Source organism: Alosa sapidissima, chromosome 5, assembly GCF_018492685.1.
Source record: "Alosa sapidissima isolate fAloSap1 chromosome 5, fAloSap1.pri, whole genome shotgun sequence".
Lineage (NCBI taxonomy): Eukaryota > Metazoa > Chordata > Actinopteri > Clupeiformes > Clupeidae > Alosa > Alosa sapidissima.
Genome location: NC_055961.1, coordinates 34,652,879 through 34,678,501, shown reverse-complemented (window position 1 = coordinate 34,678,501; position 25,623 = coordinate 34,652,879). Strand labels below are relative to the sequence as shown.

Here is a 25,623-nt window from a genome sequence, read left to right as displayed (position 1 = left end):
GCATAAAACCCTTTAGTAGACATAAAGAATTTTACATCATATCCTGTGTCATTAAATCAGGTGTTTTCTATGATTTCTAAGAAAATGTTGATATGAAAACTACTCATAAACCTACGTTATCCTACAAGCCTCCAGGAGTATTTGGACAAATAACCGCAAAATACTGCCTCAATTAAATAAAGCTTTCATTTAAAGAGGGTCCTATGCCAACACAAAAAAGACTGGATTTCTGTTCAAGAATACATTTTTTATTTAGATCTCTATGTGTTTTCAAACAGAGGTAAGAGGCGGAGATTTGTTTGAGACACCAACCAGGCCTTTAACAATGATGGAAAATGAATGATAAATAACCAGCCATTCAGTTTGGAAGCACACAGGTTAAACATACGCCATCAAAATGCTGAAAAAAACACCAGATAAGATGGAAAAGATATTATTGAAGTCCACAAAGATAAGATGTAATAAAACAAAACTATAGTAAACTTGAACATTTTGACAAATTGTCCAAAGTTACAGCAAATAATTGCAACTTCTGCTTCAGATGTATAAAAATACATTCAAATGTGTGAATGTAAGCACCTAATGTAAGTCATACATTATTACATCCCATATCAAAAGAAGCAATGTATCTTTTTTCAAAACAACAAACAAACAAATAAACACATAAACAAAGCAACATCACTGATTTAAGATATCTCACATATCCCTCAAAGACCCCATACACCACAGCAGAATTTCAAATTCCACTTATATAAACATTTTAAATACACATTGTAGACACTGCATATATCCCCTTTTTCTTCTCTTTTTGACATTCTTGATGCTATTCAGTTCATATCCTCTCAGCTTCCAGGCATATTGAGATCAGTTCATTCAAGGGGTCAACAAGATCAAGTGTAATCCCACTCCTCCTCCATCTTGAACTCCCTCAGAGAGGAGAGAACAAGGTAAGTGTCCGTTAGATGTCACGATCTCAGTTGTTCCTCATCCGCGTCTGTGTGTAAAGAAGTCACCGGTCTTGTGTGTGGACTCTACTGTGTGCGCTTGGGGTGGCGTCGCACCAGTCGGTTTCTTCTCCTGATGCCTGCTTGTTTGACTGGCGGAGGGTGAGCAAATGTTACGTTAGTCTGTTGGTTTGGCTTTTTCACTCTGTTTAAGGTTTTTTTATATGGTCGTCTGTGTGCACAGTGATTGTGAACTGAAGCAGGGGAGCTGTGGGCTACTGTGTTTACTTACCTGGTGCTCTTTTGGCCTGCAATCGCGTTGGTCCTCCCTCTGGAAGATGAAATTACTCATCAGTAACAAGACACAGTCATTAGCAGTTGAAAGTGGAGTTTCATCTCCAGTCTAATATTGTTTGGTTATGAATTAATCATGTGGTAGCACTTTTACCTTGGATGATTTTGGTGATTTTCTCTGATTCTGCTTCAATCAGGTCTGAGTTTCCTTGGAAGGATGTGATCCTGGAGAAATCAGGCCCTTCAAAACAAAAGCGTTAAGAAAAGCTAACAGTGAGCATCCTTTACACACAACTGGATTTCAGGCACAAGTATGAAGAGATGTAGGGATGGGATGCTTCTCAGTACCTTCAATGATTTGAGGTTCTGGTCTGATCACCTTGGTGACAGTTGTGAGTCCAGGGCCACCTGTAGATCGCCACAAGAGAATTAACGGACAAAGATCCACAAAATGGCAAGCATGGCTCCTAGCTCCAGAGATCCAGATGCTTTTATCCATACGTTTGCTGCCCCCTTTATAGGCCAGTTTTTATCCATACATTTGCTGCCCCCTTTATAGGCCAGTTTTTAATGAATTCTTATTCATATGATGAACATCCATTTTCCAAATTGAGCTCTGTGTGTTGTCTTTCCTAACAATCCAGCTTGAACTCAGTGTTAGGACTTGTTGTAGAAGGGACTTCCCAAAAGTTATGATAGATTTGAGAGTACTAGTCCCTTAGCAGGTGATTTGTGTAATGGCATCCTTTGCCTGATATACTGTAGTTCTAGGTATTGCATCAGATGCTTTTTCATTATAGGTCTGGTTGGATTCTGTTAGAACCACAGGGGCTATAGTGTGATCGACAGACTAAGGCAATGGTGGTTTGTTACATTTTGTTAGCTTTTATATTCCTCCTTTTGTTTCAGGCAAACCTCCCGTGGGTTGGAGCAAAGAACAAGTTTGGCAAGAGAACAAATAAAAGTGGAAACATTGTAAAGATAACAGTAAATGACAAGTAAAAACAGTCAAGAGTGCTTTCTCAGTGACAAATGTTGGCAGTTGCACTCCAGTGTCAGATTTAAATAGGCCCTGAGGGTTTCAGGTTTGCTGGACTCGGTTTCAGCATGCATGCATATATACTCTGAGTCAACAGAGAGTCTGATCCATCGCACATGTATTGTCATCTGCTGAGAAAATAAATCTGCTATCATAAATCCATGCATATTTCGCAACAGCCTATGGTGCAGTTAATATCACCAACCATCTTTTGTTCTCTAAAAATTTGGAACAGAAGTTATTGTTATTTTTGTTTATGGTTGTGGCTTCTGGACCACAGAATCTTTCTATAACCCACCCATTATTAACTACCATTTACTTGAATGATATTTAATGCACCACCATGCACTTTGAAGGTCTGAATAAGTGTTTGTATTAAGTTTTGCTATTTTGGATGCCAAAATACACCAGTGTAATTTATCTCTTATTTAGACCTTCAAAAAAGTGTTTTTCAAAGCATGCCAACAGTCAGTCTGGTTTATGTTGAGCGCAGCGATTGGTTGCTCCTCCAGATCATGCCAATTTGCAGCGTGGGTTCGGGCAACCCTTTCATCGACTGACCTCCCTCTATGATTCTTTTGATCTCCTCCTCCTGGAGGATGTGAACCTCGCTTTCCAGAACCTTCTTAACCTTGGAAACTTCTAATGAGGGTTGAAAATTCAAACATTTTGTGCTATGATTTGGTTTTCCCTTCTCAAAGGAGATTTTACAGAAAAAGTTTAAAACAGCTATGTACCTGTAATACAAGGGTAAAAGACGTACTTTTCGTAACTAAATATAGCTTTTTATATTTATAACTATGTGACGATGACAAAATGATTGTGGATTTTCATTGTCTTAATTATAAGGTCAGCAAATAACATTGTGGCGTGATCCCTGAATGATTGCGCAGTTTGCAATGACGACTAACCTTCTTCAATGATTCTCCTGATTTCACCGTCAGTGTCCAGTTCCCCATCAGAAGAAGTGTGAGCTAAAGACAAAAAGAAAGAAATGTATTACAGCATGGGTCAGTTGATTGTAGGCTATAACTTGGTCATTTAGCATTTTGAATGTAATGAGACCTTTATTTGTGACTTACTCTCGATGACTCTGGTGACCTTGGTGAGTGATGGATCACCCTCGACCACTCTGGTGACTTTGGTGATTGTTGGCTCACCCTCAACAACTACCCTGGTAACTGTTGGTTCTGATTCGCCCGTAATCACTCTGGTCACAGTGGTCAAAGGTGCTTCTGCCTCAACAACTCTGGTGACTTTGGTAATAGTTGGTTCACCTTCAACAACCCTGGTCACTTTGGTGATTGTTGGTTCACCTTCAACAACCCTGGTCACTTTGGTGATTGTTGGTTCACCTTCAAGAACCCTGGTCACTTTGGTGAATGTTGGTTCACCTTCAATGACTCTTGTTACCTTGGTGATTGTTGGTTCACCTGACTCAATCACCCGAGTGACCACTGTGGTCGGGTCAGTCTCAGTCTTGGTGATGACTCGAGTGACTTTAGTGATTTCAGGAGCTAAGGAGGGAGAGGGAGAGAGAGAGATGGTGCTTCAATCCAAAAAGGTATTTCGGTATAATAACAGCTACTGTGATATCCAAAGAAAAGTGAGATGGTATGCCTGTAAATGGTCATATAGTAAATAACTCATGAAAACAAATATTTTTTGTGAAAAGCATACACACATTAATGTAATTAATGTGTTTGTCTTCAAGTAGCCTGCATATCTTTTAATGTAATTAATGTGTAACTACATGCAGTTACAAAAAAGGGGACAAAATAATTATCCATATACCCCAGTGTCACAGGCCTGCCAACATAATTCAGTTCACTATTGTCTCTATGGATGCAGAATTTCTTACTTTTAATCTCTTAAGATCCTTTTTTGGCATGTGGGTGAAGTATAAATCTACAGTTATGGCTTCAATTGCAGTGCATGGAAATAGAACAGTCTTTCCAATACAAAATTAATCATAAGTCTAACCAATGCCAAAAGCAGGGATTGGCACTTAAACCAGTTATTCAACAGATTGCGGCTCACTGCCTGTAATGTCTAATGAGGTCCAGGAACGTGCTGCGTCAGTTCAGAAGTATAAATGTATTCGCATGTCTTTCTTACTGCCTTTTTAGATGAATAACTTACTGATGAATGCTATATATTTTATCATAATATAAGTGTACACTGAACTGATGTGTTTGTCTTCAAGTAGCTTGCATATCTTTTTAATCTCAGTCATACAGATCAACCCTGATCCACTGGACAATATTTAAAATGCAGCAAACACTGCATTCTAATAGTTCACCAATTACGGCAATTGCTCACACATACTGCATATAGTAACTGTTCATAAACCAAACACCAAATTAAATACTTCTGTAGGAAATGGACAGTGGAGTGTTTGTTTATCATCTGTTTTATCATGAACTTTTTTTTTCTTCGAAAATGAATATCAACTTATGAAGTCCTTGCTTGAGTTTTGCTTTAAATATATTTTTCGTCTGTGCTGTGATGTGCTCAGACTGATTGCTCAGAGCCAGAGTTGTATTTACTTGGTGCTTGAGGTGATATATCCAGTTTTAAAAGCTCTTCACTTTCTGGACCACTTGTGCAGATTCACATTAAAAGTTGCCAGAAATGTCCTCATCTGCTGGCATGAAGAGTAGTGTTGGGTATTAAAGCCTTGTGAATGCAGGCCAGCTCCAGCAGGTAGCAGGCGCGTAAAGACGAAGAGCTGCTGTGTCATCAGCAGTCATTCATAATGTCTGACGAAAGCTCTTTTTTTTCTGAACAATCCTGGCAGGAGATTCACCACGGTAACCTGCGCCAGGTAAAAATCACCACTGCCGAAGTCCAGACTGTGCAACTTAATTAATGTATAATGGATAGGACAGATAAGAATGTCTGAAATATCAGCCTCGGGCAAATAAATGCAATTTTCCTCAACATTTTTAATATGGATTTGTCAGTAAAATTAGGCCGATCACTATCTGGAGCACATCACCATTGCTTTGATTTTGTAGCCTCTCAGGAAATACTTGTTCTCAGGAAGTAGCTTAATTTCACAACTGCAACACCCATTCACAAAGAGAGATTTATTTTCCGCCATGTAAACTTTACCTGTTTCAACAATCCTGGTGGTAGTGGTGGTTTTAGTGATGGTTCTTGCTGTGGAAGGGAACAAAGGCATAGGCCATGTACATACTTTGAAATGTATGTGTAATATTGTAATAATTTCATTCAAAGAAATAAGCAAATAGCATAAATACAATGAGTTACAATGAAACTATTTCCCTATGATACAAATAAATTGTCTTATCATCTCTCTACCAAGTTGCAGCTCTCTCTCTCTCTCTCTCTCTCTCTCTCTCTCTCTCTCAGGACATTTTCTTCTACACTGCTGGCACTTTTTATACTTACATTTATATCTTATCCACTTCACTCTATTAGCCTTACTTGGTAACTGTATTATATTGACAGTTTTCAATAAATAATATCCTTTGAATCCAAGTTGCAGTAATGAGCCAACCATCTCTCTCTCTCTCTTTCTCTCTCTCTCACACACACACACGCACATTTACACACACACACACACACACAAACACAATCTAAATATAGACGGCATGCACTGAAATGGGAATGCATATCCTGTAGCAATTCCCCCACTGTCATATGTTAATGGAAGGGTCATTGTTGATGATGTGTTGAGCAACTTACTGAGGAAAGTAAGAGGAATCTCATGGTATGTGAATCCAGACACAAACTATGGAAGAAATTAGATGGAATGCAGTGTAGATGACACATAAACATAATATTTTTTTTACGTTTGAATGGTGTAAAACACCAATATGTGCGTTCCCATGCATATGTACTAATCTGTATGGCCACTGCATTAGATTATGTCTGCTTCACCTTGATCTGGATGTACTTGATGAGTTTCTGGAGCAGGAGATACAGATCCTGACGTCCCACGGGCAGGTCTGAGAAACAAGACGAAACAAGTCATGAGCTTTTCATTCTCTCATTCATCTAACTAACCATAATCCACAGCCGAGACCTTAATCTGGCATCAACCATGGGTGACGCAACGAGTGATATTAATATCATGTGTTTTTTCAAGACATAGCAAGACATGAAGGAAAACGTCTGAGTGGATTTTGCATGGCATTCACTTCTAAGAGAGTCAAATTATCCCCATAAAACAAGAGACCTAGAAAGTTCATCTTAAAATGTGACTGGATGCACCTTGGCCCAAGTTATGCCTACAATGGCCTGAGCATATGTTTTCTATTCAGTCCAGATTACAGTTCCTTCCTCACCTCCAGGATACAGCAAGGTCTTGACCACATGGACTACTCCATTAGAAGCCATTATGTCATTGTCAGGGACGTCGATGGAGTTCACGTGGATTGAGTTGTTCACCTGACCAGACAGACAGAGATGGCCATAATTATGGTAATAGGCACAATTAAAAATAACTGCTTGTAATGTTGTCGGTGACAATGCTAACAGTCTTGACAAGTTAAAGTAAAAGGAGCAATTGAGACATCATGGACAGAAAGCCGCACCAATGGCCTCACAAAATAGATTCCAGATGGTTCTATTGTTCTTTTCTTCTGGAAATTAACTCGGAGATTGAGAAAGATTTGTAAATGCATTACAGTATTTCCATTCACCATTTTTTGTGAGCCTCACACATTTACTCATTTTGGGGTCTGGCAAAAAGGAATAAAGCCGAAAAGGATGTTCACTCCAACCTCCTCTCTCTCTCTCTCTCTGTGTTCTTTAGTCTCCCTATCTGTCAGAATAATCACGATCCACCCTTCTCTTTCCAAGTTCCACATGGCCATAACAACCCATTGCCCCAAGACCTTGGGGAGAGAAGAGGGCAAGGGTGTGGAGAGAGAGGGAGAGAGAGAGAGAGAGAGAGAGAGAGAGAGGGAGAGGGAGAGGGAGAGGTTGGAGAAGGCAGCTAATTGACCGGAATTCAGATGTTTATCACTTTGGCAGGACTCCTGATAGGCTTTTCTAGGGGCATGGAGGTCTCTCAGAACAGACCATGACTCTGTACTGGAAAGACAGGTCCTCTATATTAGTCACAGGGGTTACATAGAAGAAGCATTGTTTCCAAATGGGGAAACACTAAGAGCACAATCTCTCTTCTTATGTTTTCATATAATACACTGTAAATAAAGTCATATACAAGGTCATATATTTTGGGAAAACATCACTGAAAAAATGTTTACAGTGTAAAGACACTGTGATTCCATTATAATAAATCATTTGGCTGGCCATAGAAATAGCCTTTTAAACAGTGTGCATAGACCTTTGGAGGAGATTAGCCATGTGGCCCAATGAAGTTTTAGAAACGGGATCCAACAGGAAATGTGGCCATTGCCTTATTGCTTTGTCTGGTGCTAAGAACTTAAAGAAGTTAAATTCCACCAATTTCCTCTGACAGGATAAATGTTTTTTGAATGTTTGGCGAGATAAAAAAAAAATCCTTCAAAATACTTAAAGTTGATGTATACAAATGGATCATTTTATAAACTTCAACAGGTCCAAGGGGATAGTCTAGTCTATCTGGATTATTAACGGGGCAGAAGAAGTAAATGGAGGATGTGTTTTTATTTTGTCTTTCCAAAAATAGCAGGCACATTCTTTATATCCTATTGTAGCGTGTCTTAAGTTCCTAAAAGTATGTGAGCATGGTTACTGTGTTATATGGTTCTGATAGGCTCTGCTACCTGGGCCAGGGTAGGGTTATGAGTGGAGCTTTTTTTTTTTGGGGGGGGGGGGGGGGGGTAGTAGAGATTACGAGGAGGTGTGTGTGAGTTGGAGCTCCTATTCGTGAGTGTAAAAGTGTGTTCTTGTGGCGTGGCTGTGGCCGACGATAGTCAACATTAAACCCGGTTAATGGTAAACTGTCTCTTCATTGACACAGAACTTTATATATATGTCTATTTTTATATATAAGTCTATTTGAAATGTGTATGCCTGGCAAACAAAGATGTGGAGTAGAACATACAGAGAGTAGCTGAAGGTTGTTTCCTTGAATGGTCTTGAGAAGATTTGTGACCCCTCCCTCAAGTCCTCCATTGATGAAGACCCCTTTGCTGAAGTGATACAGCAGGATTGTCCTGAGCGCATTGGGATCACCTGGGAGGAGTATCCAAAGTAGAGGACTTTCAGATCAAGAGTTATTATTATTTGGAAGCATATGAGGAGATAGAGTTAGACTTGATCCTTAAGGAGGGATTGTAAAATTCCAAAGTAAAGACTACTGTAGCTAACATGAAAGTGTGCTATCTAACTATCTGGAACACGCTATCAAAACTGTTCTTATGTTTTCAACCAGCAGCACAGAACAACATAGATGGGATCTATTGTTTAGCTATTCTCTTTGCCAAAGGCTGCCATCAAAATTAATTTGATTGTCTTAAAACTAGCTAAAATTAAACCTACCATAAAATTGTATTAAAAACTCAGTGCTACCTTCAAAACTGCAAAATAACCAAAATGGAGTTGGGGGATAAGGATGATGGGAAAGCTAATCAGGCTAGCACTTAGAACTTAACTCACTTGTAAGGAGAGCCATGTCCTCCTCAGACAGAACCTCAAAAGCATCGTCTGTGGGGGCAAAGAGAGTGTAGGCTCCAGTCTGTTTCAGCAGATCTATCAAACCTGCTGTGTCCATCAACGATAAGAATATCCTACAAGCAAGAAACAAATTAACACCAGACCCCAGGGAAGTGAAATGTAATTGAGCTGTTGTGTCTCAGATTGTCTAGGAAGAACTAGACGTGGAGTAGGGTTATTAACCATTAGTCAACATGAAACTACTGTATACTAGTGGTTGGAAAATGAAACGAAGCTTGCCATTTTTTGAGTATGATACTAAATGACAATGTTGGCATAGGCTAACATAGTCAGCACTTACTTGAAACGTCCATCAGCTATTAAGAGATCAAACATGGTGCTCTCAGGAGGTTTGATGATTGATCTCATAAGATGTAGAGCACCATTGCTTCCCTCCTTACTGCCCCGAACCATACAGGCATTCTCGATGCAAACAGCCTAGCATGGACCAGACAAGTACAAATGAATGGAGACCCAAACTGAAGCAATAGAGGATAATGGTGTGTATGTGGACATGGTGTATTTTGGACTCAGCTATTAAGCAAATGATTAAAACCAAGTGTTTTTCATTATATCTGAAACAAATGGTTCTTTGATAATAATGGTCCAAGAATACCCAGAACCAAAAGTACAGGCCTAGGTCATATTTATAACATTTGAATGTTCTTCCATCAGGTATGTCTGTGCCCAATTTAAAGATGTGTCTTACAACATGAACACCTAGTAAAATCTAGACAGGCAAAGCCTTGGTAGTAAAAAACAACATTTAGCACATACACGTCCTGCCAGGTACAGCGGCAATCACCTATAACAAGACAGATGTTTTCACCTCCGCAAGCTGCAGGGTCCACCATTAATCTTAATGACTCTCAGCAACGGTCTTCAGCACAACCACAAACCTGAGGCAAACAAAAGCTAACTCAACTGTTCGGTAGATGAACACTCTCAGCAGCTTTCCACCGAGAGTCTCCAGCTCCTGCCCGTTGTAGAGCTCACTCAGGGAGACCTTCAGCTTCAGGATGTGGTTTTCCAGGATGATCTTCAGGAGACGCTGATCCATGGACATCACCTCCTCTGTAGAACCAAGTCAAGATGCCACAACCAGACAGAATTGGTCAGCCTTGGATGAAAATACTTTTCAAAGAAATAAGATAATGTCCTGTCCTGTTTAAGTTAGACAGTTAGAGTCTAACAGTGCTTTTAGCAAATATAAGGGAGTTGGCTACAGGAGCCAAACGACGAGGGTGTTTTTGCTCCCTGAAGCTAATCTCTGGTCAGGTGAACTCACTCACCTGTGAAGGCTCCGTTGAGGGGGGCCAGGAGGGTGTACTCCGTCTCTGGCTGCATGGCGGCTGCGAGGCCAAGCTCAGACACCATGTCTTTGAAGGTGCTCTCACTCACCAGCTCCATCACCAGCTTGGCTGGAGGGCAGAATAACAAGCACAAAGGGTCACTCAAAGAACACCTGGCAACACTTCCCTGTATTTGGGTTCTTTAGCTATAGGTTTCTTATTACAGAGCCAGTGTCCACATGTACACACATAGTTCACACCTGAGCGTGCATGCACACCTGTACTGTATGTCTGTAGTATGTCTGCGTGCATGAACTTGTTTATGTTCAATCTCTCATAAAGTCAATGTAAGTAATATGAGAAAGTGACTTTGCATGGAGGATGTATGTCTAGGTCTCAGGGTCACATTCACCACATATGCAGTAAAGCTGGCAGAAAACAGAGCAAGAGGTGAAAGGAACATTGTGCAGCTGAGCCATTCAGCCATGATAGGATGGCGCATATGACAAACTTCACCTGCATTGGGAATGAGGACCTGGTCAATCAGGTGAATAACACCGTTAGTGGTCACAATGTCCTTCTTCAACACCATTTTGATGCCATTCACCGTGAGGCTGTTACCATCACAGCCAATTTCAATTGTGCTTCCCTCCATTGTTTCGTAAACGGCGCCTGCCATGATGGCCTCAGAACACTGCACTGAGTTGAGGAGGTGGTACTGCAACAGAGCTGGTGAAGACAAGAGAGCGAATAACGGGTCAAATAACATCAATAATCTCTCAATAGAAACACTTTCCATATTAGTCGACATAGATTCTGTGAAATCGGATGTGTCAGGAGCGCTAAGACAATACTATATACTGTATATTTTAAAGAAAGAGTTTAAAACATTTGTTTTATTCATTTGGGTTAGTCTGACACTTTATCTGAGCAGCGTGGGAGAGTCTAATCCACCCTATCCTTCCTGAGCAGACGGGCAATCTGTAGTCACCCGCCCACAGTCTCCTGTGGCAGCAGTCATTTGTCTGTGATTGGCTCAAAAGCTCTTTTAAAGCTGCTAAACCGCAGGGTCTGTTAATGTTGTCTATGTTGTCTTGTCGGGTCTTTGTTAAACTGTTATAAGTCATATAATTTAAACATCTTATGATAGCTGTTTTCATATATGATGTGTATAAAAAATATCTCTCATTCTCTCCTGGGCTCTGTGATCAGAAGAAAAGTCTTTGGTGTGAATATATACTCCAACTGTGCCATCCCTTCCTGACAATTATTCTTCACATACTTCATTGACAGGATAGGGAAGGATCTGGAAGTTATTAAGAATTGCTACAGTGTAGCATCGCTTGTGGCAGTTTTTAAATTGGGAAGCACCAAGTTACTGTCAAGTAATTTCTCCCTCAAATCCATCACCCCAAAAGAGTCGAGGTAAAAAGATGTTATCATAAAAAATGCTTTCCAATTGTGTGGTCTTATCTCAAAGGCCAGAGCTCAGACTCTGACTTGAACAGAGCAGCGAGGGTGGGGGTCGACATCGGAACCCTATTATCTACTAGAGGAGGCTTGGACGGTGACCCAGATCACCACTGCCCTGGGGTTATGGCTCTCTCCTCTCCGCTCGTTTTGGAATGGACGAGCTGTCGGTGTCTGGACTCTTGATTGATCTCGTTTTTAGCATTGGAGCGCTCATGAGACACACATGCTTCAGAGGAGAAAAGGGCACGTGTCAGTCTGAGCAGAGCCAGATATCCTCAACTCTTTTGCTTTTAATGGGTTCAGACTTGAAAGCGCACTTTTTATGACGATGCTGAAGGAAAGAAGAAAACAACAATGCCGGATACCATACAGAGAGAAAAAATGAGATTGTGTCCTTAATTATTCAATGTAACTTAATAGCCATGAGTCTCTTTTACTTTAAGTCATCCCAGTCTCTCTTGGAATAGACCTTTCAGACATTAGATAAATATGATATACATCCAATTCTCTTTCAACCCATGCAACCGCTGAACCGCAAAAGAAATCAGGAGATGCATTCTGAACATATGTAACATTATTCAACATCCAAGCATTTCCTTGCAGAAACAGAGAAGGGACACAACTTGTCTTGACTTTGGATGCCCATGCGCCTGTGGTCGGTGATGCTGTTTGCGGACTGTCTGAGAATCTCACACGGGCAGCGGCGTATAACAGACTTAGACTCAGTCGGGTCTGTTTGAGGATTGCTAAACCACTAACAATAGTAGCCGGACTGAAAAGCGCTGCAGATTGACTCTTGAAATGGGTCGCGCTCAGCCCTCTTCTGTTTGCCATGAGCATTCCACAGAGGTGAGGCAAGCCGTGGGCCCACAGAGCAGCTTTGCTCTGAAGGATGGAGAGATGTTTACCAGACGTCCGTCACTTGATCTAAGCTCTGGCCGACAAAGCATGGACTCTCTCCTCTTACTCTGGGTACTGGATGCCTCCATTTAATGAATTCACGATTATGCATCCCTACAAAGAATTCATTTGTGGAGGAGGGATAATTACCACAACATTTTTCAAATTTCTAAAAATAATGTATTTCTATGTCATTATCACCTTCAGGTGGTCTTAAAGGACAAGTTCGGTATTTTACACTTAAAGCCCTGTTTTCAGATGTTTATGATTAAATAGAACGTTTAAGATTGCAATTTGGACACATGCTGCTGTTCTGAGAATTTTCGGTTTCTGTGGTAGCGCTCCACAACGCTGCATAGGTGCACTGGAACAATCCTTCCTAAAATGCATTAAACTTTCGTTTACAAAGACGTGAAACTCACCGAGTGGTCAGGGGTGTTCGCTGATATGCTCACACAAAAATCGCTGCAAAAGAAGCTTTCCAACAGGTGTTTTACCATGCGTTGTAAGACTGTGGAGCTATTTTTCCAAACGCCTCACACCCGTACATTCTTCCGTTGAGAGCTTGAATAATAGACACTCCAGCCCAGTTGGTGGCGATAATGCACCTTACACCGTCTTGCCAATTACAAGCAAACCACTGGCATTTCATTGAATACACAGAAGAAGCAGAAGATCGCTGTCTTGAAGTATTTTGCAACAGACAGCTAAAAATGAGACGATTTTGTGCAGTTCCGAATTGCGGGAAAATTTGTAGCAAAAAAAGTTGTCACAGACTTCCTTTCAACAATCCAGAAAGGCTAAAGTTGTGGCTGGAATTTCTGGGGTTGGATGTGAGCACACCTGTTGAGAATCTGCGGAAAGCTGATCATCGTGTCTCTGCGGTCTGCATTTTACTGAACTTCGCTGGAGGTCGAAAGAAATTGCCCAAAAAGCTCTTTCGGCTGAGAAATACAGCGGTTCCGACATTACCTCCTGGGACGACAGAGTTGGAAGAACTTGGGGTAAGGTTGACATTTTGTAACGTAACGTTTGTAACAGGCAGAAAATGAACTTATTTTTTATGGCCATAACCTATTATGTTCACATCATAAGCCTAACACTAACCCTAGCCTACATGAATAATTTGGCTACATGATTTTGTACGTTTACTATTTTTTTGGCTGTGGAACTTTCATGATGAAAACGTAATGATTCACGTAGGCTATCATTCACATCGTGCAAGTTCCAAGACATTTTAGCATTAGCCATGGTTGGACATGACAATAATTTGTATAGCGTAGTAGCCTACGGTACCACGACTGCATAAGACTACAGAAAGAATACAAACAACCCCATATCCGTTTCCGGCAGCGGAGTAATACCGTACCTCACAGCAAATCCAATACAAGTCAATGGAGTTGGACAAAAACTACGATAAAACCTGTTGGAAAGAATCTTTTGCAGCGATTTTTGTGTGAGCATATCAGTGAACACCCCTGACCACTCGGTGAGTTTCACGTCTTTGTAAACGAAAGTTTAATGCGTTTTAGGAAGGATTGTTTCAGTGCACCTATGCAGCGTTGTGGAGGAGGGGGGGCGCTACCACAGAAACCGAAAATTCTCAGGACAGCATGTGTCCAAATTTCAATCTTAAACGTTCTATTTAATCATAAACTATCTGAAAACAGGGCTTTAAGTGTAAAATACCGAACTTGTCCTTTAACTAGCATGACTATGACCCATGTCAAATGAACATTTGACTTCTATATCTTTTTATACTCAATCAAGCATAATTAATTCAATTTAATTGAGTATTTGAGTAGCATCCAGTGATCATGAATGGGCAATTCATTCAGACTGACCAGTAACGAGCCTGATGGTTTGCGCAAATGGATATGACACAGAGAGTATCTGCAGACCCTTTCAATCTGTTCCTAGAGGGTTTCTGGTTGAAATGTGCAAAACCAATGCAGATACTTCGAAATTTAAATTAATCGAACTTTAGCTTAATGCTCTTCAAATTCTCGACATTAAAACAGGTGCCACCCGGAAATGCCTTGGGAACACACATGTTTGTTCATGCCGTTGAAAGGGTCTATTCGAAGACCAGATGGCCTTGATTATCAGTGACGAGCCTTACCTTGGAGAATGGTCGTGTCACTCATGAGACGCTCCATGACGTCTCCCTCGATTTTGTCAAATGCAGTGTTAGTGGGGGCAAATAGAGTGTACTGGCCAGGCTTCTTCAGTGTGTCCATCAAGCCTGAAACCTCTGCCACTGTCTGCAGTGTAATATTAGATCATGACTTGAGTTATTCTCAAAACAGAAAAACAGCTATATTGTTTGATACAGTATATTTCAGCTATCATTCTTTTTAGGTTATTATTAACATTAGGAGTTTAAAAACCCTACTCTGAGACTAGACAGGTCTTCGTCTTTGTCCAGGACATTGTGAATGGTATCTTCCACAAGTGTGAGGACCCGGTCAATGATGTGCACCACTCCGTTGGTCGACACTTGGTTCCCATGAATGATTCTGGCGCAGTTCACTGTGACCACCTGATAATTAACACATAACAGTGTAATGGGCAGTCAGTGTTGTTACAGTTTGTGTTGTTAGTGTTAGGATAATGGGTTTGAATGGGAATATAGCCACACAGACAACACATACTCCATTTGAGTAGTGGTTGATACGCAGTCCATGGCTGTTGTGCATGGACTTCAAGGTCAAGTCATTCTTCAGGTCTTTGGTGACGAGGCGTTTGTTGATCATGTGGTAGTGAAGGGCGTTGTTCAGTTCCACGTCCGGACTGCCCTCCAGTTTGGCCTTCACACTCTGGTTTTGGAATAGTACAGAGGCAATGCATCAGAGATATAGCAAACACCCAAACTCAAAACATTAATGCTTCGCATTTCAATTCAATTAAATTTCAAAGGGTTAGAGGGTTTTTTTATTGCAATGCTGGGGCAATGCTCATCCTAAATCAAAGATATGACATTGGCTTGCATCATCATCATCATCATCATCATCATAGAGATTTTGAGTTAGATCAAAGACAGTGTGTTGACCTGCCAGGCATTGTGTGGTTAGCGCACATAATTTCGCTCTGTCCCATGAGATGTGTAATAATGTGCAAAACAACTCACTGCATCCAGAAGGTCCCAGGCATCGTTACTGGGAGCAAACATGGTGAAGGAGCCACGGCCTTCGATCTCCGCACGGAGGGAGGAGATATCTGCATACCTTTGTGTGGTTGTTGCCCCCACAAGACCCAGGGTACCATAAACATGGTCAATGGGAGCCACTGGTGATGAACGAAAGAGTACACATATCATCAACATGCATTTTCTTTTGTCTCACAAAAGTTTATTAGAGAACTCTTGAGTAGTGTCTGTCAGCGGTTGTACAGTAGCCTGGCTAGCGCCACCACTTCTCAATGAGACGTGGTCTGGGAACCAAACGTTAATTTTCTCGTATTTGAAAAAAATGCCCAGATCCGTTTATTGGGTGCCACGGATGTCTATCAAATGCGTCTGTGCATAGCTCATCATCGTCTGGCTTTCCCCCTTGTTCTGTGATTGGTCCCCTATCTCAGGCGAAAATTTGCTCCATGGTCTCCAGACTTCCTTAGCAGCGTGAATCAAATCGCGCACAAGGCAGCATGGGAACACCCAGGCTAGTTGTACAGTATAATGTCTATGAAACATCATCACCTAGTTTAGAGCCTTTCAACAGCCTCCTTATGACTTTGCCATGCAAGAGTGCACAAGGATAAGACCATATTACCAAACTCTTACAGTGCACTTCAGTAATGCTGGTAATGAATAACAAAGGCATTACTCCTTTCAGTCTACTCCTCTGTCTGACACCAACAGTTGGTTTACAATTTAACTGCAAACAAGAGCTAAAAGAGAATAGGTAAGTCTGGTCGCGGCTGAATGATCATAACCTTTGGCTTGAGCCTAAAAGTGTCACAGATGAGCACTTTAATTTAGCTTGGCAAGCCCGCGCTGCTGTACCTTCCCATAATGCTAAGGAGCTATCGATAGAGTGCATTGTTTCAACTGTCATTAAAATTCCTATTGCCCAACCGAGTCACCCGAGACCAACCTGCAGGGCAGCCAAGCATGCCGTCCAACTTCATGTAGCCCGGGCAGCACTCGTAAAGCACCATCCTGCAAACATGGGAACAAAAAGGACAGAAGCAACCCCCCAAATGCTGTTAAAATGGCTGCAAATCTGGTATCATTTATAAGCCTTTTGAAGTGTTTACCTGAAAATGACCAGCTATGACATGAACTGTGGATAAACTGAAGACCTTTGGGGCTTTGGGGGGGGGGGGCTAATGAGCTTTCTCATGCTGTGTAAGCTAAGGTTTTGGAACGTTATTAGACAAGTTATGCAGATCAGTGATATTGAAATGGTCCTACTGAACCGTTGCTTTATTCCAGCTGCTTGGCAATGTATACAGACACTCGCACAAGTCAGCATTTCCTATTTCCTCATAAACAAAACAGGCACAGGGGTTGATATTTTAACACCAGTGTTTTCAAAGAATAAATATGAAATTAAATGACTGAATGAGTATTAAGATGCAGTTATTTTTGTTTGAACTGTTGAATAAAGCATTATGATGACCCCTTTAACTGGCACACCATGATAAAAGTGATTTTGTTTGTTAACTGGCACACCATGATAAAAAATGTGTTTATTTTAGCTTGCTCTATAGGCTGTAGTATGAAAAATCTGTGATTTTTTTTTTTTCAAAGGACCCTCCCATTCAATTTCTATGAACCTCTACCAAACGGTTGAGGCGCCAGTTTATGGTAAAAGTCAGTTATCTGCATTTGGCATGAGACTATTGTGTTTTACTGAAAGAAAAAAGTTTTTCCCCCGAAAAATTGGTATTATCTTGTAACCCTGGTCCCAGAGTTTAAGAAAAATCATGTTAACAAGAAAAACCTCATTCACACTGTACCTGCAGACCACTTAAGTAAATTTCCCATTGAAATGAATGGGATTTTATGGATTTAGGTGAAGAAAGTGTACACATAATACATTTTGGTCTGTACCATGAAGAGAAAACTGATTCAACTATATAAACCATATATTTTCTGAAAGCTTAGATCCTCAGGATGTGATCTAACATGACATGAGACATGTCCCACCCTCCTCATTAGTATGCTGCCCATGCATAACACATTGGGTATTGGTAAATCGGATATATGGCTGATACTTTTTGGTCTGTGCCATATAGAAAAAACTGGTTCAACCACATAAACCATATATTTTCTGAAAGCTTATACTCTCAGGATGTGATCTAACATGAGATGAAACATGTCCCACCCTCCTCATTAGTATGCTGCCCATGCATAACACATTGGGTATTGGTAAATTAAGCATATGGCTGATACATTTTGGGCTGTACCATGAAGGAAAAACTAATTAAACCACCTAAACCATATATTGTCTGAAAGCATATACCCTCAAGATGTGAACTGAAATGGGTTTTGACATTTGTCACCCTCCTCATGACATGACAGCCCAAAACGGTATTAGCCATATACACTATTTACCAATACCCAATGTATTATGCATGGGCAGCATAATGGGACATGTCTCATGTCATTTTAGATTACATCCTGATGGTCTAAGCTTTCAGAAAATATATAGTTTATATAGTTGAATCAGTTTTCCCTTCATGGTACAGACCAAAATACATTGAAGTTAATACATGTGTTATTCCACTTAATTTTAACATAACTAGATGTACCGCAGAGCGGTACAAAATATGACCGCCGCCCAGTCCAGCACATTTTTTACACAAAAAGAAATCACGCTGAAAGGCCTATATGATTCTAACTGTCTCACTAAATTGCATTATCCACACTCAATTCTCACTGGTATCTGCTAGACAACAAGTACCAAAACATGATTAGTTCATAGATTTCATATGTAAAATTCATTTTATACAACCCCACCTCCATCTTGCCTGTTCATATTTCTGAGAAATTCTTGGTTGTTTGTGTTATGTTTATGTTATGTGTGTGTGTGTGTGTGTGTGCGTGCTTGTGTGTGTGCCTGCGTATGTGCCTGTGCATGCAAGCGTACATATGTCTACTGTGTGAGTATGTGTCATACGTATGATTACTGTGAATGTATGTATGTGTGTGTGTATCTGTGTATCTGCACATGAAATGGGTTAACATGACCCCTGGAGGCAAACATACGGAAAAAAATGGTCATCCTAGGCCCTACAGTTCTCAAGATATTCACAGAGAACTGTGTCTGCCCTACCCTCCTTTCGGGGGGTCCAGTCCAGCGGGGGGGCTACAGATCAAAACGAAAAATGACGGTTCCATGCTATCCATGTGGGGTTACATGCCCACCAAGTTTTGTGTACCCCGGTCTTTCAGTGTCCCGGGAATCATTGACGGAAATTTGGGTCGCTGCGCGGCGGTCATAATAATGAAGAAAAAAAGGCTTACTTTTCAAAACTTGGTAGATGTGACTCCACAAAATATGGCCGAAATCACGTAAATTCATTTCTTAAATCGCGTATGATGAGAAGGTGTGGCCTTTGACATTACAGAGGTACTGAGCAAATATTTTGTGCTTAACATGTAGTGCTCAAGTGGTAGATGTGGCTCCATATGTTTAAATGCAAAACAGTTGGATGTTTTGGTAAGATATGGTGTCTTAAAGTGTGCTCTACCAAACGGTTGAGCAGGCAGTTAAAGGAAACAAATTGTGATGGGGGCTAGTACATTTTCAAAGCAATACTAAAAGCATTGCAGCAAATTCATGAGATTTCTAAAGATATGTGTGCCATTGCATCACAGGGGATGACAAACATGAAAAAACTATTAAACAAAAAATAAATGTTAAATAATAAATGACATAATCTGTGCCAACCACAGCAAGAACAAAGAAAACAACCATCGGTCTTGAAAGAGAAAGCTCTTTTAAGCTCATCTCCTTTGGTGTTTGCAATCCAAAATGTTTTGATGTGTAAATAAAGAAATATGATTTTTATGATATGAATTTTAGCTCAAGGTGCCTGTGCAACATTTTGATCTGATTAGAGCCATCTGCATACCAAGGATGAGAGCAGTTCTGTTCCAACTTTGAATCAATGCTGGCTCTGACAAACACTCATTCAGCTGCCAGGTTCTAAATGGCTCTGGAACAGGGAATATTAGATGCCATTATGTGTGAAAAAACAGGTGTGAGATTTCCTGTTTTAGCCAAAGGTTGAAAAAGAGGGGGCAGACTCTACCCCAACATTAGTAAACAGAAACAACAAAAAAACAAATATTCTTAACAAAAGAAAATGTGGATCATGGCACAACATGCTCTCATACTCTCATAAGTCATAAGTCATATAAAATATAATGTAATGTTAAATGTTTTGTTTGTTCTTTTCTGTGTGTAATTTCAGTCCAATAGAGCCGCCTTCCAGACATCAGTCTGCCGTAGAGGAAGCAGAGGGGGTCCTAAGAAGTGGCAGTGGAAAACTGGCCATGGTGAATGATCCAATTCCCCTGACAATTAATCAAATTAGGATACATGGCTTGAGAGAAACTAGTTTTACAGTGTGTCCAGTAAGCCCCATTTAAGACCAGACTAAATCTATAGGGGAACACCAGTGTGTTTGTGGAGGGGTGGGGGGGGCCATACATTGTGCTGTAGGCATGAAGTCACCGGCCTTGCCGTCCTCCGACGACAGCATAATGGATGGTGTTTAACTCCGTCAGGGCCCACACGGTCACAGGGGCTGTGCTGTGGCACTGAGGAAGAGCGGTATGCTGACCAGATGGTCATGTGTGCAAGCGATATGCTTCACATGAGGACTGGTGCATATAGACACACACACACACACACACACACACACACACACATACACATGCACACATTGGTAATGGTGAGAAAAGGTGTGAAGGCACACAGGCAGACACACCCATGCATGTTCAGTCATGCACGTGCACACAGTACGCACACACACACACGCACACACACACACCAACATGGATACTCCCATTATGTAGTATTATGTACAGTATAGTATTCACCCACACAAGACACTGACAACACTGAAAGTGTATCTTTAAACCACAAAATCGCGACCCACGAGGCTGTTTGCTGTCTCTGATCAGTGCAGAGAGTGACATCTGAACACCAATCACAAGAAAAACAAAGCTGTGAAAACAACACAAGAGCACAGCAAAAACCTCCCGCCCTTCAGAACAAGCCCAACCACCAGCACACCCTCCTCGAATGAAGGGTCCACGCCACTCGCCCGCCCCTCACCCCACAACAAAACACCAGTCCCCTTCTGTGGTCGCTCACATGGGAACCGTTTAACACAGCCGCTCACAACTAACAACTACCACATGAGCGCCAATGACACTTGGCACAGAAGCGGGTCAGAAAGCGCTCCAACTGGGGGGGGGGGGGGGTGGTTGGGGGTGTTCTGCCTCGTGAGCAGAGAGGAGAGGCAGCTCGGCTCAGCAGGATGAGATTATATGCTATGATCCGGGGAGACTGTGCCTAATTACCAGCATCCAGTCTCTCTGGGGCCCTGCAAAAAAAACCAACAAAAAAACAACAGCGTAGCTCCCAGGGAGACAAAGAGGACGACTAACAGCTGCACTGCACTCAGATGGCTCTTCCCTTCCATCTCCAGATTCACTGGTGCCATTTGTACGCTTAGGGCTTAGTACCATTTGTTCATTCAGTGAATTAGGAGACATTTTGCGATTATCACTCAGCATCCATTTAGTTCCGCAGTTTATCGAACGTTGTTGTAGCATTGGAATCCTACAGCTCGAAAAAAAAAAAAAGAAGACCAAGAAAAATGAAAGGGAATGAAAGGAAGGTATGAAAACGAAACATAAACCAAACACTGTCAAGGTTCACCTTGAGCCCGGGCACTGTGTCTGTGTCTGTGCTTCTGCACCTTTTTTTTGTCACGACGCAAAGTCATGCAGAGCAGAGCAGAGCGGAGCGGAGCAGACATGGCAGCTGCGCAGCTTTCCTCCAGTGCCTCTGAACAATGTTCTCAGTGTGACATGGAGCGTAGAGACGGAGCCGGAGCGCAGGGAGAGAGCCAGAGTCCCTCCACGGCCCTGACAGGGCTGACTCAACTTTTCCCTGCCCTCCAGCAGCCTCTGCAGCAAGCCAGGGCTCAGAGCCTTTTGTGTGTGTGTCTGTGTGTGAGAGTGTGTGTGTGTAAGTCTGTCTGTGTGTGTGAGTCTGTGTGTGTGAGTCTGTGTGTGTGTGTGTGTGTGTGTGTGTGTGAGTGTGTGAGTCTGTGTGTGTGTCTCTCTCTCTCTCTCTCTCTCTCTCTCTCTCTCTCTCTCTCTCTCTCTGTGTTTGTGTGAGTCTCTCTCTCTCTCTGTGTGTGTATGTGTGTGTTTGTGTGAGCGTGTCTCTCTCTGTGTGTGTCTCTGTATGTGTGTCTGGGATACACATACAGATTGAGCGCAAACGTTTACACAATTGCTCATACGCACAAAAGAGCACACAGAATCACACTGACTTGACTCCTTCCAGATGTTTTAGCTCTGGAACTGTGCGTGAGCTTGGTACTACCAGCCTAGCAATCGCTAGAAAGACTTTGGAAATGGGCCCACATGGACAGCCGCCAGGGCCCACATGTCTAGCAGTGGCCAGGAGGTGTTCCCACAGGGCAGCAACTCGGGGGGGTAAACACATCTGTGTAGTGTATCCAAAGCCAGGCGTGTTTGTCACTGTTGCGTAAAGTAGCCGGGGGGATCGATGTGGACGGGACTCCTCTTTGTGTGTCCATGTGTCCATGTCGGCCCTGGTGGCCATTATTATTGTCCTGGTGGAGAGGGGAAGCGGAGGAAGGAATGTGGACGAGCTAATGACTCTGCCCCTCGGAGCTCTGTACGCAGATAAGGAGCGAGCTAGTGGGCTCTACCCTTTTCCCGCTTTCCCACATCTAGACACACACACACACACACACACACAGTTACTTACAGGCCTTAGGAGATGAACACAGGCACTCACACACACACACACACACACACACACAGTTACTTACAGGCCTTAGGAGATGAACACAGGCACTCACACACACACACACACACACACACAGTTACTTACAGGCCTTAGGAGATGAACACAGGCACTCACACACACACACACACACATACATATACATACACACACACATACATATACATACACACACACGCACACACACACACACAAATAATATCACTAGAGGGGTTTGTCAGGCGTGCTGAGGTCCTCGGTAGGGGACTGTTTTGTTAATCCATCAGCAGCTATGTATCTTCACCTCAGCATCATAGCACAGGGCTGACAGAATGATACGTGGTATCTGCTGATTCTTGTCCACAGTGAGACGGATCAGGGAGCTGTCACAGGTATTGTTATTTCAGTCTACCTTTCAAGTGATGAGGGACAGACAGAGACAGACAGATAGATAGACAGAGATTACATGTAGAATGTAACCCTGAACATGTTAGAGCAAGACATACATGCCGACACGCACAAAGATGTATATACAATGTCACACACACACACACACACACACACACACATATATATATATATTCACACACACACACACACACACACCAGCAAAAGCCACACAAAAGGTGATAACAGCCCCAGGCTGTGTGTAGTTTGGATGAGGGAGGCCCTGTCTGTGTTTGACTGGTTGCCAGGCTGTGCTGAGTAGAGGGAGCAGAACCCATGTGCAGCAATGAGCCCCTCTGGAGACTCCTCTCTCTCCTTGAGAACCCTGCTCTCAGCCAAGCCTGCATCCCCTCACACACGCACACACCACCAACGCCGCCTCCTCTCCATACTCCATGAGACAACCACTATCATCGTGCAACACATATGCCACGGCGAAAACAACTACCACAACAACAATGAAATCACAGCAGCACAAACACAATGCACAATATTGTAGTGTATGCATAAAGACAACAGGAACAAGATGTGAAGGGAATGTCGTTAAAAAACAGACAAGGCAAACAACGAACGATGACAACAAATCCCCTCTGGTGAATGGTGAGTTTGGGCTATGGGCGTCCTAGAGGTTCAAAGAGTCCCATTCGCAGGTCCGGACCCTCCTCAACGCACTAAACAATGCATGCAGTACGGCAAAGTCATGTCAAGTCAAGTCTCTTCTACGTCCCCAATGCACTGGGGCCATTATTCCATCATGTGAACGTAATCTGACACATGACAAGTCATTGCACACTGCCTGCGACTCTGCCAGCACTTCACAACATTCCATAAGCCTCATGTGTGCTGGCACGGCACAGAGGCTGTCAGGCCAACCAAGTTCTGGATATGTCTGGCTACGTCTTGTCAGGGCAACCAGGCACTGGCTATGAGGTCATAAACATGTCAAACCTTAATTACCTCTCAGCTGAAGCAATGAGCCTTTTTGATGCATCTAAGTATAGGCTCATACATATGTGCGCCGTGCGCACAAACACATACACACACACAGGTAGTAAAAGGCAAATTGGCATAAGTAACGCACACACACACAGTCACAAACTACTGTTCATGAGCATACACACACATGCATGCACGCATACACACACACACTGGCCACTAAAAAGTCATTACATACAAATGACCAGCTCCCGGGGGCCATGGATTTGTGGGTGTGACACCCAGCCCATCTCCATGGCTAATTGGTTATGGTCAGTGTCAGTCTATAGGGGAATCATGGAATGAGCCCCGGGCAGATGTCAGGTTATCAGAGCCCCCCATCATAACATCACTGGCCCTTCTACCTGTCCACATCTGGTTACATAGCCCACAGACCATAAACATGTCATGTCACAACGTGACAGAGAGTAATAGGATTTCCTATTTATGACCTTGTCCAGACTTATCTGACACTGGCATTTTTTAAAAATCGTGATTGTTTGATTGGAATGCCTTTTTAACTCTACCTTGATTTATGGGATGTCTAAATTGGACTCATTCCCTTAGGTGCCCCATAAAAGTCTAATCTCACTTTTCCATTTTTTCCCTCCCACTTTTTAATGAGCGTCTTTTGCTCTCGCTCCTCCGGAAAGAGCATCCCATCGGAGGGAGGGAGGGAGGGAGGGAGGAAGTGAACAATGGGAAGTGTAAATGAACAGAGCACTTGCACTCACGTTTTCTTGCCACAGATGGATCCCTTGTACCAGTTCCTGCATGTGCTGAAATACTTCTTATTGGTCCCCATGACCTGCTGGAGAGCACACACATTGGGCCTGTGGGAGGAGGGGTGTGGAACGGGGGGGATAATCAAGGCAGATAACTCAATCTTTGACCATCAGAGTGCTGAGTATGCAACAGAGATCTACCACTAATTGACACCTAATTCTGTAATTAGACCCAGAAATGTGCTCAGAGTGCTTCAAACAGTCTTGTAAATATGATTCTGAAGGCTTACAGATGTATGGCACTTAATAGGTAATTATCAGGCTATAAGCACTGCTTTCTAGAACGATGGTGTTAATTAAACTTAAACCACATGAAAGTTATATCACTGAAATGAGCAGGGATTCAGACTTGTTGATAAAGTTAAGTCATTTTCCTGTCATTACTTCTCATTATTACAGTAATTCTCATCTTAAAACCTTTGCCCCTTGCAGCATTGTAATTTGTGATATTACCAAAACCAAAACAAAGAACCTATCAAAGAATCTTTATATAGACAAAACACACACACATGCACACACATCACATCACAAACACACACATGCACATCTCTCACTCTCTCTCTCTCACACACGCACACACACACACATACTGTACATACACACACACACACGCTCACACACACACACACACACATAGGCTTTAACAACTATCACAAGTTTCTCTCTTTCTCTCTCTCTCTCTTACCCCTGTTTCTTGGCCCGGATGCGGCTGTGTGACACTATCTTGTCATAGGCAGATGAGTCCACCAGGTCTAGGGAGGACAGCACCAGCAGGGCAAAGGAGGCTGCAAACACAAGTTTCATCCCGACAACCTCTGCTGATCTACACAC

At 42.3% G+C, this 25,623-nt stretch overlaps 1 protein-coding gene across 3 annotated transcripts; it reads right to left on the bottom strand.

Annotated features, from left to right (window-relative positions):
• Nucleotides 1–226: 226 nt before the first annotated feature.
• On the bottom strand, nt 227–25,623 carry postna (periostin, osteoblast specific factor a). 3 transcript variants are annotated; one of them, XM_042092922.1, is made up of 25 exons: nt 25,478–25,623; nt 24,742–24,840; nt 16,673–16,737; nt 15,709–15,866; nt 15,233–15,397; nt 14,974–15,120; nt 14,701–14,842; nt 10,722–10,934; nt 10,206–10,334; nt 9,839–9,987; nt 9,215–9,351; nt 8,857–8,987; nt 8,303–8,433; nt 6,594–6,696; nt 6,187–6,254; nt 5,992–6,037; nt 5,395–5,442; nt 3,633–3,794; nt 3,360–3,593; nt 3,189–3,251; nt 2,839–2,919; nt 1,587–1,646; nt 1,393–1,479; nt 1,237–1,275; nt 227–1,096 (listed from the first exon to the last, which is right to left on the bottom strand). In XM_042092922.1, exons 1-25 carry the CDS (start codon nt 25,594–25,596, stop codon nt 1,032–1,034), a joined length of 2,841 nt encoding a protein of 946 aa, XP_041948856.1. In that variant the 5' UTR covers nt 25,597–25,623; the 3' UTR covers nt 227–1,031. The 3 variants fall into 3 exon arrangements, with proteins under 3 accessions (XP_041948856.1, XP_041948855.1, XP_041948857.1); XM_042092921.1 differs by having other exon boundaries at nt 3,360–3,794; XM_042092923.1 differs by lacking the exon at nt 2,839–2,919 and having other exon boundaries at nt 3,360–3,794.